General features: G+C 41.0%; 1 protein-coding gene across 1 annotated transcript in view; it reads right to left on the reverse strand.

Moving 5' to 3' along the window:
• The window catches only part of METTL15 (methyltransferase like 15), a 183,587-nt gene that overhangs the window by 60,222 nt on the left and 105,585 nt on the right, over positions 1-17,780 (reverse strand). The window contains exon 3 of the mRNA XM_048484586.1: positions 7,101-7,237. Within this exon, the coding sequence (XP_048340543.1) occupies positions 7,101-7,237 (137 nt within the window). The remainder of the gene's footprint in view (positions 1-7,100; positions 7,238-17,780) is intronic.

Genomic DNA, 17,780 nt, shown 5'->3' on the forward strand with positions numbered 1-17,780 from the left:
TGAAGCTGCTTCCACACGGCCCGCCGGGGCAGACGACGGTGACACCCGGGATGTGACGAAAGGTGAGAGCGGCTTCCCGTAACTTGGAGCGAACAGCCCTTCCCGTGTGAGCCACACAATAACGGAGACCAGAGAACACCCGCACTGCACCGGAGAACAGGTAAATAGGACCCTCACTCGAGTATAAGCCGAGGGGGGCTTTTTCAGCATAAAAATGTCCTGAAAAAGTCGGCTTAATCTAGAGTATATATGGTAAGTTGTGATAAAGGCATTCATTCACAACTCATCTATCATTCCAAACATGTTTCTTAGCCACAAGATCTCAAAATTAAAACACCAAAATCATAAAAAATCTGCTCGGGCACTGAAGAATTTCTTAAGGTTCTCCCTTTGATTATCACCTTTTAACCCCCTCTTCATTTTCCTGCAAGTAGTTTAAGATGACATACATAGCTACCATATACTGGAGTAGCAGAGGAGAGGAGTAGCAGAGAGAGGAGAAGTGAGACAGACAGCACTAGGTGAGAGCTAGTTTTTCTTTTTGGAGGGCTTTTCTCAAAGTCAAATCTTTTAATCTTTTAACAGTGTGTTTTTAACAGGGGCTTTTTTCTTGTTTTCTTTGTTCTAGGCCGTGTGCTTGCTCAAGGCTTCTGAGAGGTGGGGCTTGCTATTAGCTCTATTGCTCACCCTCTGGAAGAAGCAGCGCCTAATGGCACGTGCAGGTGTTTTACTGAGTAAGGACATATCTTGAGGGATAGTAGAAGGTACGGAAAGCTCCAGGGGGAGGCACTCATTAAAAGTTTAACGTTTGAATATCTAAACAGAGTTAGGTATGAAGGGAGGAAGCCAGCAGGGGTATGGGGGCTTTCCAGTGTTTTGCGCTAGGTGTCACATGTACAACTATCTACCACTAGAGCAGAAGGTGTGGGTGTAGTTGTCATTTGCTCACATGCAGAGATACAGAGATCACTGCAATGAGCTCCTGGGCTGTCTTGCAAATGCATTCAGCTCCCCTTTTGCAGAAATGGTGTGAATTCCTCTCATGCACTACAGGTGTGACAGGGAGCAGATGTGAGGGGATGAATGGCTTTTTGAAATTTTACTTCAACTTCAAGCATCTGTACTATATTAGATCTACCAAAATAATGATAGATCTAATACTGAATGCCCAAGAGGCGCTGGCTGTAGTGAAAAAGATTACGTGGCAAAGAGAGGCTCAGAACCCAGGCCTGGAAGGCCCCTTCTAACCCATTCATTCATGGCAAGACAATGCTCAGAAGAAGAGAAGCTGCATGAACCTACCAACAATCCTGCTCACTGGAAGTGCAGTGCTTCCCTACTTTACACTTGTGCAAGGCTGGTGCAGCCTAAGATGCAGGCCCTTTCCCAACTTCTAAGAGAAAGGAGGAAAAAGAGGACAGATGGCCTGAGGAGAAAAGTGGTGATCCTGATGATCTTGCAAGGCATCTCAGTCATCTTGTTTTATAGGGATTCAGGATCCGCTGGGTTTTTGTTCCACTTGGGCTTACTCAGAGGGATGGAATCCCCATTCATGTGGTGCCCAGGACATGTGTCCTGGCTGCCCCACCCTAGATGTGCCTTTGTTTAGCCTAACCTATATCACCTATAACTACAGCATGAAATAGTACAGAAGAACCATGAAGAAAACATACTACTAAGAATATAATTGTTAAAATAGGTATTGTGAATTAAGTGGAAAGAAAACAAATTAGAATAGATTCAGAAAGCACTCTGTGGACGGTTTGACACTGTAGACTTCACCCTGCTGAAGAATTACTTTCCCAGTTTGCCAACACAACAAACAGAAGGGTCATACAGCACTCAATACAGGCTATACAGAGAAGAGTCATTTGGACTACTCTTCAGTGCTTGGATCTACATTCTAAATTTGATCCAAATACTTAAAAAAATACATAACCAAGAGTTCACCTTGTTTCAATAATCTTATAATTATGCATGGAAAGAAAAAATACATGTAACAGTTAAGAGAATCATATCTATATAAACAGATTTAATTTATTTTATTCAGTATGTGTATAATTTCTTTACAACTTAGTATATTAAAGCAGACTGATTACTGGTTAAGTGTTAGATTTCAGGCGCGCGCACACACACACACACACACACACACACACACACACACACACACACACACACACACAGAGCAATTTCCAATTTACAGGCTTCCCCAGAATGTACGTCAAAGGATTTCTACCCACACACTGAATACCTATTAGGGTCTGACCCATTTCTATTTCTTATTAAAACAGCACTGCATCGTCAATAAATAGAAATCAAATTTACAACTAGAAACTGGAGTGGAACTAAATATATTCAAAAACTGCAGTGGCTCTTCAACCTGTTGAAAACATATATATCACTAAAGTATACCATGTTGAATCTAGAAACAAAATTAATATTCAGTGTGGCTGTAAGTAGCATGCTGAGTTTATGTTTTACAAATCCATTTTTCCCTGAAGAATAGGGATTATATTAGTGCTGACTACAAAAACACTACAATTTCTGCCCCCCTCTTGCTAGGCTTCTTGGCAAAGCATTGCAACTCAAGAATTAAAGATCTTTTGTATTAGTATTACTTGTTTATTTTAATCCTCTGAGAATCTTAGGTTAGCATATATGGTTCTTTTGTCTTGCAGTTTATCACAATTGTATGTGCATATTTTATTTATTTTTTATTTATATTTTAGATTTATAGGCCGCCTCTTCCCCGAAGGGCTCGAGGCGGCTCAACAACATGGCTGTTATTAACAGCAACTCAACAACATAACGTAAACATTAAAACTCCGGCAGCAATTACATATAATTAAAACAATCCAAGCCATTCAACCCGTATCAAACAGTTCAAACAGGCGCCCGTTCCTAAGGCTAAAAACAAGGGAAAAGAAGAAAGAAGAAAGGGAGGGAACAGGTGGGCCCAGATGGAGTCACAGCAGGCCCGACCGAGATGACAAAGATGGAAATTGGCAGAGTTTCAGTGGGGGGCAGTAGAACCGCGGCCAGCCTCTCCAAAGGCCTGGTGGAATAATTCTGTCTTACAGGCCCTGCGGAACTCACCAAGATCCCGCAGGGCCCGGACTGATGGGGGTAAGGTATTCCACCAGGCTGGGGCCAGAGCCGTAAAGGCCCTGGCCCAGGTCGAGGCCAGCCGCATTGTCGCGGGGCTAGGGGTCACCAGCAATTCTGCCACTGCCGAGCGCAGTGGCCTATGTGGGACATAAGGGGTGATGCGGTCCCGTAGATATGAGGGCCCCATGCCGCGTAAGGCCTTAAAGGTTATTACCAGCACCTTGAAGACGATCCGGAACTCCACTGGGAGCCAGTGCAGACGGCGTAGCACAGGGGTGATATGGTCTGAGTAATCACCACCTGTCAGTAGCCGTGCCGCTGCATTCTGGACCAGCTTCAACTTCCGGATCAATCGCAAGGGAAGGCCTCAGATATGCATCTGAGAAAAGACTGCCTCACCCATGATGACTCAATGAGCTTCACAATGGGCACTTTCACATATGCAGAATAATGCACTTTCAATCCCCTTTCAGTGCACTTTGAGATGGATTTTACTGTGTGGAATAGCAAAATTTTGAAAGTGGATTGAAAGTGCATTATTTGGCATGTGCAAAAGTGCCCAGTGAATGGAGAAACATTTAGGCGGCTGGTGGCAGGGAGAAAGCCTTGGAAAAGTGGGGGAAGCAAAATCCAGCTGGCAGCACCCCCATGCCACAGTTTTACACCATTTCCCACACTGCGAGGAGGTCTGTGACCCTAATCCTCGCAATGTGGGAGGGGGAAGTGTATAGTTCGAACGTTGTACTTCAACTGCCTTTCAGGTAAAAAACCCACCTCTTGTAATATTATTTTCAATCTATCAGCTAAAAGTGTAGTAAATAATTTATAAGTAATATTCAGTACAGATATTTATCTATAATTCCCAGTCAAACTTAAGCCCTTAGAATATCTAGCAATGAGGTAGTGGGCCCTTCCGGGATTTGGTTCCATGGAGGTGTACCGCATTTGCCTGCCAGCATGGTTGCCCTCTCCACAGCTTATGCTCTCCACCCCTTACGCTGGCAGAGTGGGCACCAAATTTAGTAAAGGCCTGGGCCACTTTCTGGACTCCATTCATGCCCCTCCTCAGATTGGGCCATATATGATTAAATGGGCCAGTAATGTTGGGTATAATATACAAATGAATCAATGGGAGAATGTGTGGATAAAAGGTCATAAATTTACATTAAGTATCAGACTCAAATACAATTTCTACAAAATAATGTCTCATTCGTATTTGTCACAAGAGAAATTAGCAAAAATGTATTATTATTATCGTTCTGAATGTATGTTGGAAATGTGAACATCATCATGAAGTATCATTTTACTATTTATGGTTGTCTTGCAATAAAACTAAAAAGTTTTTAGATACAAATATATTCAATAATCCATAAGATTTTAAAGAGTAATATATAAATTAAACCTCTCCTTTTGGGTCTCATGGATAGACAATTCAAAATACATATGTAATTTTGTTTTGTATATGAAATTGGCTGTAAGAACACTATATGCATAAAAATGGAAACTTCAATACTCACAAAAGAAAAAGGATTTCTGAAGATATTGGAAGTGGCTGAGATGTAAAGTTTACTTTGATTAGAGAAAATAACTTATCTAAATTTATCAATAACGGGAAACCTCTGATGGAGATTTTTCTCAAAACAGACAAAAATGAACTGATGGTTTGTAGATTTAAGGACTAGGACAATAAGAAATTGGATATAATAGAGAAAAGTGTGAATCCTATTTGACTAGTAATAATTAATTATTAATTAATTAATTAATTAATTAAATTATATTTTCATAACTCTAACTAGGGAGCAAATGGTAATTTTTAGACTGTATTTTCTATTTGGCACAGAGTAAATCAGGAGCCCTCTCTTTCCCTTTTACAGTGTAGTTTTGGTATTTATTAGTCATTTTTTTTGTTGGTGGGTGGGTGGGTGGGTTGGATGGATGGATGGATGGATGGATGGATAGAGTGGCAAACCTGCGTTTAATGAAATATATATTTCTTTGAATGAAATATACACACACACACACACACACACACACACACACACTAGCGGGGCTCGGCCACGCATTGCTGTGACTTATTGTGGTGAAATGGAAAGGGAACAGTAGCAGCAAATCAATTGCAGAGGCCAGCAGTACGTGCTCATGCAAACACGCAGCCTGATACTGTGCGATGTCATTGATGTGTGTGCCCGCATTCCTTGGGGTGGGGGAATGGAAAGGCACCCCTCCCACACATCTAGGCTGGCTGGTCATGATCCTTTACCTGGGAGTAAGTTTGGTTGGTGGCAATGGGTGTCGCTTCTAAGGAAACCCTCTGAGGGGCCCGATGCAGCCATTCAAAGTATGTCACGGTTGCTGTACCGAGCTTACTCCTGAGTAATGCATGCCTGGTTTTCTTAACTGTAACCGCAGTATTCAGGGAATCTAAGGTGCCTGACCCCTCCCTCCCGTCCCTTGCATGTCGCCCCTCACTCTCTTCCCTCCTTCACTTCTCTTCCCTTGCATGCCACCCCTCCCCCTCCTTCCCTTTTCCTCCACTAGGGTGGGTGGGTCATATCAAGATGCTGGGTCCCCTGCCTCCCCTCCCTTGCATGCCACCCCTCACTCTCTCCCCTCTCTCATTTCTCTTCCCTTGCATGCCTCCCTCTCTGTCCCTTTCCTCTCCCTCCCTCTCTTCCCTTGCATGCTACCCCTCCCTCCCTCTCCCTCCCTCTCCCTCCCTTCCCTCTCCCTCCCTTCCCTCTCCCTCGTGTGTATGTGTGTGTATGTGTTTCACTTCCACTCGAGTTACTGCCTATGTACTGTTTTCACTGTTCATATCTGGCCATCTGAGTGAACATTCTAAGCAGCTCGAACATTCTAAGGGTGACAGTTACACACAGGCTGCTGCATGTCCTTCACCATGGAGCGCCAGGAAAAAGGCATTTTACCTGGGCCAGGTGTGAAATTTCAGGTATGTGAACATCTAAAAACACTCTCACCTGGCTGACTACAGTGGCTGGGAATTTTCAGAGGAATTGGCCCAGCAGTTACTGAGTTATACTACCACTAACAAAAACACTGTTAGCTTTTTAGATAGATAGATAGATAGATAGATAGATAGATAGATAGATAGATAGATAGATAGATAGATAGATAGATAGATAGATAGATAGATAGATAGATAGATAGATAGATAGATAGATAGATAGATAGATAGATAGATAGATAGATAGATAGATAGAATCAAAGATAATGGGTCAGCCATCAGCTCAATGGTCTGACACTAAAGACCATTACCTCACTTAGGAACAGAAGGAAAAATCCTTTGTTCAAGGATTTCCTTGGCCCCAAGATATACTTTTCTCTATAAAAAGCATGTCTCAGACTCCAGTCAGTTGTTCGATATTATCATGCCACCATGGTGGTCTGTAATATTGTTCCATTGTGCAGATCATCCAGAGCCTAGCCATTAGGTCTCTGTTTCCTGGACATCACCTACAAGACTGGTAATATAATCTTTGATATCCCATCCCTTTTCTCTATATATCCAAAACCTGTCTTTCACCTCTAAATTATATCCTAGGAACCCTTCAATGCATGTGTTTTTACCCCAGTAACTGAGTGAGTGAGTGAGAATTTATTTTATTCCATTTGTTATTTTCCCAATAAAATTCTTGAAAAAGAAATATTTTCTCTGCTGCTTTCTTACAAAGAGCTGAAATCCATATACATAGGCAATCTATCTATATATAGTGATCAAGTTACCCAACGCTCCTCAGCAACACTGACTTTGTGCTCTGCAGCTAATTTCCCCAACCAAAAAGGGTCCTTATGTTCCACCATTTTGGGTAACAATAGACACACAGACACACACACGAAAGGATATGATGTTCTCTTGAAGTGCTGATTGCAATTATATAAAGTTACAATTACACATTGTGTCAGGTATATTTGTGAAATTTATATTAATCTCAGACATAACTGATGTATAAATGATTAAAAACTGTACTCACGGGTGAAATTCAGAAAGCTGCTGAGCTAGTTCAAAGGCTGTGGGGTCTCTGTCAAGTGCATATATTTTAATATCCATTGTTTCTTGCAAAAGAGCCTTGGTATGGCCTCCTGCTCCAAATGTCATATCGAGAACATGCTGACAGACAAAAAGATTAGCCTTGTTACTTTATTGAATAATGTGGGGGGGAGGGGGATTGAAACTTTAAACACAAGTTTTCAAGCATTTTTCAAATGAAAATTGCTACATTCAATTAACACTGATTAATAAGCTAACTAATAAGACAGGGCATTTCAAAAACAATGAGTTCAGTTGCCTTTTAGTTGCAGTCCTTAAATTCGCATATGGAACATTTTTAATGTTCAACAAACATCTAAAAAAAACCAGAAGAAATTAACCGTCTTCTAAATGATGGAAGGTTTTGCAATACCATGCTAAAATAAATTGAAGGCTCACCTGTTCACTTCTAGAAATTTTTGAAGGTCTCAAAAAATTCAGTTCTAAAATATATCAGTCTTGCAAAAATAAAACAGTCATTTCCCTGGGTTTGCCAATAACACTCACAATTTATTTTGATTTCAGTAAGGCTTTTGGAGTTAATCTCACTAAAATGGTGTTATTTTCTCCCAGTTTGTATAGATTTGGTGTGAAAAAATTATCCAAGAAGGTAGAAAGGAATAAACACTTGCTGAGATTACCAACTCTGTCATCTGTGACAAAGGAACAGAGGGAAGGGGTGCAGCAGCACCAGAGTATACAACCATTCAGGTGGGAACATTTCATAATAGCTCTGATGTGCAGCACCCCCTAGTGTTTTTTTTAGCTGATTCAACCACACTAGTAGCAGGACTGCACATGCACAATCTCAGTGTGGGACTGCACAGAAGACCAAAAATGAACAATTAGCAGTCACACTTAGCAGGGGGAAGAGATTCAAGAAACATATATTTGTCTATAAGTTGTATTTTAAAAGAAATACTGAGGCCCACTTTATGGCGGCCTTTGATGCTAGTCTTGGTAGCTGGTAATGAGTACTATAACTGTTTAAATCGATTTTGATTGCTGAGCAGGTCTCTTGAAGAAGTACACAGTCAAATGAGGAAAGAAAAGTGAGCAAGTCATGGTCACCTATTTTGCTGTTCCAGCCAGCTATGTTCCAGGTGATAATTGTAAACAGTTGGCCATTGCATGAAGAATCTAGTCAATCTATTTCTACTAATTTGTCCAATACCCTTTGTGATCAAAGAACACACTGCCATTTCCACTAACTGAAGTCTGAAGCTGTTGTGATCCTAAGTAATGGGGCTGAGGCAAAGACAATTGCTCATCAACAGAAGGAATTGGGACATTTACATAAGAAGATACAACCATTAGTTGGTCTTCTGTTAGTTCCATAGGAAATAAACTTTGGTTTAATTCTGCCAGTTCCTGGCTCCATAATTTTTTTTCACTCTTAAGCCAGGGTCAAAATGCAAGACCCTGCTGGATCGTAAGTCCACTTCAAACAGATTTATGGAGAAGAAGTCGATCTATGATTACCAATCTTGATACTCCTTGATCTGAGATTGCAAATGCTTTAGTAGACAAGGTGCTTGGGAGCAGCAGCAGCAGCAGGCCTTTGCTTTCACATCCTGCATGTGAGCTCCCAAAGGCACCTGGGGGCCACTGTGAGTAGCAGAGTGCTGGACTAGATGGACTCTGGTTTGATCTAGCAGGCTCTTTCTTATGTTCTTAAACTCAAGTTGAAATACCTCAGGTTGCATCTATTTCGATGGAGGGGAGGACCCTTTCATGACGTTTGACTCTCTAAGAGAGGTATTTAAAGATTTAGATGTATTATGAATCTTAGGGGCAGTTCTGAACTCTTGATTGTCTTTAGGTAACAGTGGAAAAAATTGAGTTGAGTTGTTGGTATTTGTGGGGCAGCGGTTGAACCGCTTAGAGCTCAAACAATTTGAACAATAATTTTGTGATATATAATCACATGGTATCTCTCCACTGTTCAGTACAGTTACAGGGGGCTCAATTTGAGTCCTAGACTGCAATCCACTCACTGGTAAACTCTCCTTCAATAAATAAAATCTTTCCAGGTTATGTTTTAGCTTGCTTGAATGGGCAAGAATTGGGAAAAATGGTAATTTTAAAAATTCACATTGGGAAAATTCCCCTTGATGATAAAAATGCTCTTGAGTGAAACAGAGTTAATGGTATGCATGTTGATTTTAACATCAAAATAACCTGAGTCTGATTTATATTATTTAGGTCAATTTGCTTTGCCTCTTTCTTTAGCAATATTCTTAGGTGGTTTTTTGGCAAGCTGCTTGGAATTACAGGCAAGCCAACATCCTCTATAATTACATATAGTCAGAAAGACTGTTTAAAGAGATCACAAACTGGTTGGATCTTGCAGCCTCTTTGTAACAAGCGAGAGGAACACTTAGGAAGTTTAGTGCTAGTAGCTAAGGTTGGAATTTCATGCTTAGTAACTGAAGGTTTTTTTGGATTAAGTGTTTCAAACAGGGATTCAGCGGCACCTCTCTCCTTATCAGTAAGTAAAACTTCCTTCTTATTCTTAGGGGCTTTTTTATCCATTACAGAATTAACAATGTTTCTTGTTCAGAGGACTCACCATTGTCATCTGCGAGAACTGTAAAAAATCTTGCAATAGGAACTTGTATTGCATAAAAATCTCCAATCTTTGATCGCTTAGCAATTGGAGGAGTGTCATCCTCAGGCCCACTCCGCACAGGCCAATAAACACAGGTTTATAATGGGAAAAACCAGTTTTGGGGAGGAGGGCACTTCACACAGATCCTGCCCTTAAAGCAAGTATGCCCTGTGATTTTCCCCAAACTGGATTTTTTTAGAATCGCGCTATTAGAGAGTCTTTTGAAAAATCCTAGGTTGCAGCTGTTTGCAAGCGAACAACCGGGAAAGAGGCACTTTATTTGGCCATGCTTTCCTTTTTAAAAATTTCACAGCTTACATCTGCGTAGCCATGAGCTGTCAACATGTTTGTAGGGGTTCATTTGTGCATGCCTGTGTAGCTACGCGTTGGTAGGAGGTAAATAAAAAAAGATGTACCTCTGTGCGAAGGTGCGACAGCAACCCACATTGTTTCCATGGGCTCCAATCACTGTCTGCATGGATGCATGCAAACACAAAAAGAGGAAAGTGGGTTACTTTATTCCGACTGGAACCCGCTATACATTTGCTGTGCAGAGTGGGCCTCAGAGTCTCTCAAATGCTTCTGAAAAGCCATAACGAATCTCAGAGCAGAATAGTAAATATCTTCTCAAGATTTTTTCTAACTCAGAGTCAAATTAATCACAAATATTCCACTAGACTGAAATATCTTGTAGAACAACAACTTGTAAGGTAAACAAGAGCAAAGAACCTGATAGTAAAAGTCTGTTTTATCTACTTGGCTCTTTTCAAAGCTACTTATATAGTAGTACAGTAGTACAAAACCATCTTATGCCAGAGTCTTTCTGCTGAATCAGATAATTTAGTTATGTACATTATTATTTATTTAAAACATTTATCAGTCAACTTTCTTCCTTACAGAACTTAAGGCATCTCCCATCATAAATCAAACACATAAACTACTTGAAAAACATAACCAAGATTCAAAACCATAATTCAGAACTGCTAATAAAGGCAGTCCTAAATCAAAGCAGTCCTAAATAAAACTGTTTAACTGCCTCCTAAAGATCAAGGGGTCAGATGTATCTCCCTGGAGAGGTTTTTGCATAATTGCAGGGCTGCAACTGAAAACGTCTTCTCACCTGTACCCAATGAAAGAGTTTCTTTGGTTGATGAGATATTCAACATCTCCCTGTGATCTTTATTCTTGGTAAGAAACATACAGGTGATGATGATCCTTCAGAATCCCCAGACTCAAGCCATGTAGGAAAGTAAGGGTCAAAACGAAATCTGAATTGGGGTCAGAAGTCCAGTCTAGATTTGTGTGTGTGTACACACACACACACACATATATATGGACTGACAGAAAGATAGATATAAGATATATAGAGTGAGAGCAACTTCAAAACTTTCTTAGTATATATCATTGTATAATTTGTAATAGTTGTGGAATTTGAAAGTATCAATGCCTAAGTTTTTTACAAGACAAACTGCAAATACACCTGTGTTATAGAAAGAATGGCATGACTGTATCCTATGCTCAATTTGGCAAAGCCTGTAAAAGATGCAGATTTTCCACCAGGCCTACGGTTGAGGCAACGACAATTATATAAATGTTGGCCTCCTTATCCCTATTTATTTACTTTTTTTCTCTGATTTTTAGATGCTTGGTGTGTTTTTTTGTCTTTGATTTCCTTTATATCCCTCCCTCCTCAGTTGATTATTTGGGGAGTTGCTGAAGGACTGAGATACTGGAATGATGACAGGTTTAAAATTGTATTATGTATTTTAATAGACTGTTACATTTTTATGTTGCCACCCCCACCCTACACTGGGTCTGATTTTGGTTTGGAAAGGATGGGATATAAATCTAATATAATAAACAAATAAATATGTATCTTAATTTTTAATACCGGGATGGAAGGGAAAATTAGAAAACTTAAGAAGCCTAGTCTTTTCTATCCTGGCTACAGCTTTGTGAAATAAGCTCCTTAAAGAGGTGAAGGGAGCTCCGCTCCTTGGAGATCTTCAGGATGTGTTGCAAGGTTTGGCAGGGCTTTTGAGGGGGTTTAAACATCAGTTGTCTTTTAAAGGACAAGGGGCAAGGGACAGATTTGGGGTTTGTTATTCTGATATTGAAAAGGTATCTTTAACTATTATTGAAAACTGCCTGGAACTACTAAATGCAATAATAAATAAGTGGAGCAAAAGGTTCTTTGGGAAAAGAGGAAGATCCTTTCCTATGAATTTTCACTTGAAGAATCCCCCCTGCGTATTTGTCTATTGATGAATTAAATTTATTTTTGGTAACTTATATTAAATTTAAATTTTAAGTTATTTTGTGTTTCTTCTGTTAAGACAAAAGTAAAATACATTAAATGACCCTCCTTCATCTGGACACTGAAGTAGGGCCTATAACCCAAAGAAATATAGAAGTTATATTAGACAATTATCTTACACATGTTCAGCTAGAAGTAACTAACCTAATTCAATCTCTAGTGAGGGGTCTCCAACATTTTGGAACAGCTTTGGAATTTTAAGAACCTACCCCAAATAGCTACTGAAAGAACCTGAGCCAAACAGAATATTTGCCCTTCTTGCAGTCCCTGGGTAGAAAGAAAGCCTGAAGAGAGAGTTAAACCACACTGCCAAAGAAGAGCTGTGTACTAGTACTTCTGATTCTCCGGTGGCTGCTTATTATTGTAGACACAGCAAAGCCTTTCATTGGAAGGTCGGTCAATAACGTCCTAACTTACAATGGTCCTACCTACTGTCTGAAAAGCTCAGTAGGCACTATAAGAATGACTGGTGTGCATCACAGTGTCTATATTGAGGAACCCTGATTGAATGTTTTTGGTACTGTAAAATTACAAAAATTAACCGTAATAGGTATTAAGTAGTTATCGTCACAGCTGATACATAGTTCTCTGGACAATACTTAATGAGGCTTACATCTGCAGAAATATACAGAAGAATAGGATTGTGTGCGTTTGTTACATCATTATATTTAAATCTGAACCAGGCCACAGAGTATGGATTTTTAAAAAAAATCCTCACAATGGGGCCAGGGATAGATGTCTGTGTTGGGGGGGTCCAAAGACCTGAGGGAAGCCTCAGGGTTCCAGAAAAAAAATATGAAATATGATAAAATATACTTAAGGTTAAGACATAAAGTAAGAGAAGCAATGACTTCTTTTTTAAACAAAAGTGTGCTGCTGAGATCTCGTGAGACTCTGTTATGAGACGTCAGTAGCCTTTGGAGATGTTGCTAGGCAACTTGCAACCCACATTCCAAGCCTCAGTTAGTGTCAGTTCAGTGCAGGGGAGGGGGAAGAAAGATAAAAGTAATGTAATGCTGGTTGGTGAAGATGATAACAGGTGAAAGGGGAAAGGTGAAGAGGGGGAAGAATATGGGAAGGTAGAGGCAGAGGTTGTTAGTAGGGAACAGAAAAGGGTAGGCTGACAGGACAGAAGGAAAGTAGAAAGGCTGTAGGCACTGACAGGAGGAAGCAAAGAGGGAAAGAAACAGAGAGTAGGGGACAAGTCCTCATAGATTGCCAACTTCCCGCCCAAAAATATAAAATTCAAGTTTTACTCTATAGTTATAGTGGCATCATAGCTTTTTCATAGCATTCACTGATTTTACTATACATACAAAAAAAAACACACCCCAATGCTTTCCAGGACAAGTAGGAAAAACAAGTAAAAGGGAGGGGTTACTTGCTGCGTGTTTGCTCCAATTTAAACTCTAGCTTCAGTTCTTAGAAGAAATCTCTCTGGACACAACTAAATTGAATTATGTAAAACTGATCAGCGTATTTTTTTTTGTTTTCATTCATAGTCCACTTTTCCCACTGGGACCTTAAATGGATTACAAGTACGATAGAACTAATCAGTCAGCCAGTCAGCTGATTCCAAAATGTGACAGCCTTTGAATGTTAACAGCATTCAAATCCAACAACTAAGATTCCATATCTGATTAAGGGAGTTTTGACTCTTGACACCTTATATCCCGAACTTTTTATTGGTCTCTAAGGTGCTAGAGGACTTGAATCTAGATGTCCTACTGCAGATCAATATGGCTACCCTCCAAAACTATTGAGTCCACAAGCAAATGACAAAATATGAGAACTGAATTTGAATCTAACAGCCACTGTGAACACCTGGAGCAGTTACAGGTCTAGCTGTGGCAGTGTCAGATGCCTACAATGGCTCTAGGCTCAACTGCCATTGCAGATGCTAAGAGAGACTCTGTGCTTGCTCACTGCCGTTGTGGTCTTAAAGTAGGTGGTGGGGGCCTGGAGGCACAATGGGGGTGTATATTTTGATATGGGATTCTCCCCTGCGAGTCTTGTGGACTTCTCACTTATATTGTTTATTGAGTTCTACTCAGTCAGGTGACTTCCAGTCTAAAAGTTAAATTCAAGGCCTGAGTATTTAAATTCATGAACTGTATAACAAATGGATTAATTTTGTTTCATTCATGCTTATATAATTTTGCTCATTTTTCATGATATCTAATTCAATTTTGCAGTTGGGATCCCCCCCTTTTTGTGCAGGCAAAGGCAGTAGAGACAGTGAGAGGTGACATAGCTGGATGAGCCTAAAAGAAGGAAGCAGAATTAGGAAAGATGAAAAAGAATGGAGAGGGCCAATAATATGTAGAGTGAGTTACAGAAAATAAGACATCAGTAACAGTGGAGAGGAGAAGTGGGACAGAAAGCACTAGGTGAGCTCTGGTTTTCTTTTTGGAGGGCTTTTCTCAAAGGCAAATCCTTAATAGTGTGTATTTCTGATGGCTTGTGTTTTTTTTTCTTTGAAGGTTTGGGAAGGCTTTTGTTTGTGTGGGGTTTTTTCCCTTGTTCAAGTTGTGTGCATGCCCCAGGCTTCTGAGAGGTGGAGCTTGCTATTTAAGTGCTAATCACCCCTATTGCTCACGCTCTAAAAGCAGCGGTGTGCACCTAACGGCACATGCAGTTCTTTTACTCTTTTACTTTTGAGGGTGAGTAGAAGAAATTCATACATGACATTTTGAAGGGAGTCCCTGAGATGTGTTTCTACACTGCTAAATATGGCTGGTGAGGGAGTTGCTCCAGTTACTTGCAGCAGCTGCGGGATGTTTGTTTTCTTGCTGGAGGATGTGTGTAGCTACACCTGCAGCAAGTGTAAGTTGGTTGTTCTCTTAGAAGAGAAGGTCAAGCAGCTTGAAGTACAAGTATCTACCCTAAAGACATTAGGAAAAAGGAAGATTTCCTTGACTAGGTGGAACAGACAGTACTGGATGAGGAACACATCAGGGATCTCTCTGAGGAAGATAACAGCTCTCAAACACTGGAGGTGGGCAATTGGAACAATGTAACACAAAGTAGAAGGACTAGGGAGCATTCTTTGAGCTTAAAGCTACAAAACTGATTTGAAGTTCTCTCCCTTCTCAGTGAGGATAAGGAACAGGCACAAGAGCAACAGAGTCAGACCTCAGATAATGTGCAAGCGATAGAAGGTTCAGTTCATAGATAGGCCCCTGCAAAACCTCAGAGGAGACGTGTAGTCATTGATGGGGGCTCTCTGCTGAGGTAAACAGCAGTAGCGATTTCAAGCCCTCACAAGATGTCATGAGAGGTATGGTGCATCCCTGGGGCAAAAATCCGTGATGTCACTGAGAGGCTGACTATTGTTAAACCCACTAACCATTACCCCTTCCTTTTGATCCACATGGGAACTAAAGACACAGCAAGATGTAGCTTTCAGAACATCAGGAGGGATTTTGAGGCTCTGGGAAGGAAGCTGAATGATCTGGATGTACAAGCTGTCATTTCATCTCTATTCATGGTTGAAGGACATGGCTCTTGGAAAGAAAGAAGAACAGTGGAGGAGAACAACTGGCTTTACAAGTGGTGCTGCCAGAGATTATTTGGGTTACTTGGACCATAGTCTGTGATTTAATGAAGAGGGACTTTTGGAAAAGGATGGGTTACACCTCATGCCTGTAAGTAGAAACATCTTTGCCAGGAGGCTCACAAACCTGATTAGAAGGGCTTTAAATTGAGTTATGTGGGGGAGGGAGACAGTGTTCAAACAGTCAGAAGTTCATCAAGTGATAGTGATGATAGTCCAAAGGTTATAGAGAGAACTGAGCTAATAGGTCAAGAAGACAACAGCGGGAAAGAGTGCACAATTTCAAACAGTAACAGTCAAGAGGAAAAATGGGAGGTGTCTAAGGATGGCGGTCTAAATAACTGTCAACTGAGCAAAATGCTAACAGGGGATGGAGGAAAGGCAGAACTACTCAACATCTTCTTTGCCTCAGTCTTTTCCCAAAAAAAAGAAATGGTTCACATCCAGGAGAAAATAAAACAGAAGATACAGTAGGAGAAATTCAGCACAAAATAAATAAAGAGGTGGTGCAGGAACACCTGGCTACTTTAAACGAATTCAAATCTCCAGGGCTTGATGAAATATATCCCAGGGTATTAAAAGAACTGGCAGAAGTAATCTCAGAACCACTTGCTATAATCTTTGAGAACTCCTGGAAAACAGAAGTCCCAGTGGAGTGGAGTAGGGCTAATGCAGGGGTAGGGAACCTTTAATACTCAAAGAGCCATTTGGACCCGTTTTCCTCGGGAAAAGAAACACTTGGAGCCGCAAATAATTTTTGACATTTAGAATAAAGATAACACTGTATATATTGGGTTTTTTTACCTTTTACTCTGCTCATTCTGAGAAGCGCATGGATGTGTCCGCCCTGCTGCCTGCAGGGCGGGCAAGGATGGGGCCAGCAGCTCGGCCTTGCCGGCCACCGGGAAAGCGCCCGCCCTGGTTCAACAGGGCGGGCGAGAGGGGAAGCCTGTGGTGTGGCCCAGCTGGCTGTGGGCAATTGGTGCACCCGCCCTGCTGCCTGCAGGGTGGGCAAGGATGAAGCCGGCGGCTTGGCCTTGCCGGCCGCCAGGAAACCATCCGTCCTGCTCCAGTGGGGCGGGCGAGAGGGGAAGCCCGCGGCATCCCAGCCGGCCGTGGGCAGTTGGTGCACCTGCCCTGCTGCCTGCAGGGCGGGCAAGGATGGGGCCGGCAGCTCGGCTCGTGGAGCCGCAGTGCAAGGGCAGAAGAGCCGCATGTGGCTCTCGAGCCACAGGCTCCCTACCCCTGGGCTAATGTTATCCCCATCTTCAAAAAGGGGGAAAAGGAGGATAATAATAATTACCATCCAGTCAGTCTGACATCAATACCAGGGAAGATTCTTGAGCAGATTAGACAGACAGTCTGCCAGGACTTAGAAGAGAATACTATGATCACAAAAAGTCAGCTGGGGTTTCTGAAAACAAGTCATGCCAGACTAATCTTATCTCTTTTTTTGATAGAGTGACAAGCTTGGTTGATGCAGGGAATGCTGTGGATGTAGCATTAGAGAGATTAGAGAGCCGGACCAAAACGAACAAAATGAATTTCAACAGAGATAATATGTAAGATGCTACACTTCGGCAGAAAAAATGAAATGCACAAATATAGGATGGCTGACACCTAGCTTGACAACAATACATGTGAAAAAGATCTGGGAGTCTTGGTAGACCACAAATTGAATATGAGTCAGCAGTGTGATTCAGCAGCCTACAAAGCCAATGCAATTCTGGGTATTATCAATAGGTGTATAGTGTCTAGTTAGACCTCAACTGGAATATTGTGTACAGTTCTGGGCACCGCAATTCAAGAAGGATATTGACAAGCTGGAATGTGTCCAGGGGGCAACCAAAATGGTAAAAGGTGGGGAATCCATGCCCTACAAGGAGAGACTTATGGGGCTGGGTGTGTTTTTTTAAAAAAATATTTATTTATTTTTTAAAATTAAGTTATGAACAGTTAAACAGCAAACAACATCAAAACAGTTAATCGCATTTATATCACTAATATATTAATACATTTTTGTGATATATTGTTCCTGCAAACTTAAAAATGTTGATAGAAACAGAAAATAGTAAGAGATAACCAAAATAGACAAGAAAAAAAGAAAAAGGAAGAGAGAAAGAGTTTTAATTATCACAAT

This window comes from Sphaerodactylus townsendi, linkage group LG02, assembly GCF_021028975.2.
Source record: "Sphaerodactylus townsendi isolate TG3544 linkage group LG02, MPM_Stown_v2.3, whole genome shotgun sequence".
NCBI lineage: Eukaryota > Metazoa > Chordata > Lepidosauria > Squamata > Sphaerodactylidae > Sphaerodactylus > Sphaerodactylus townsendi.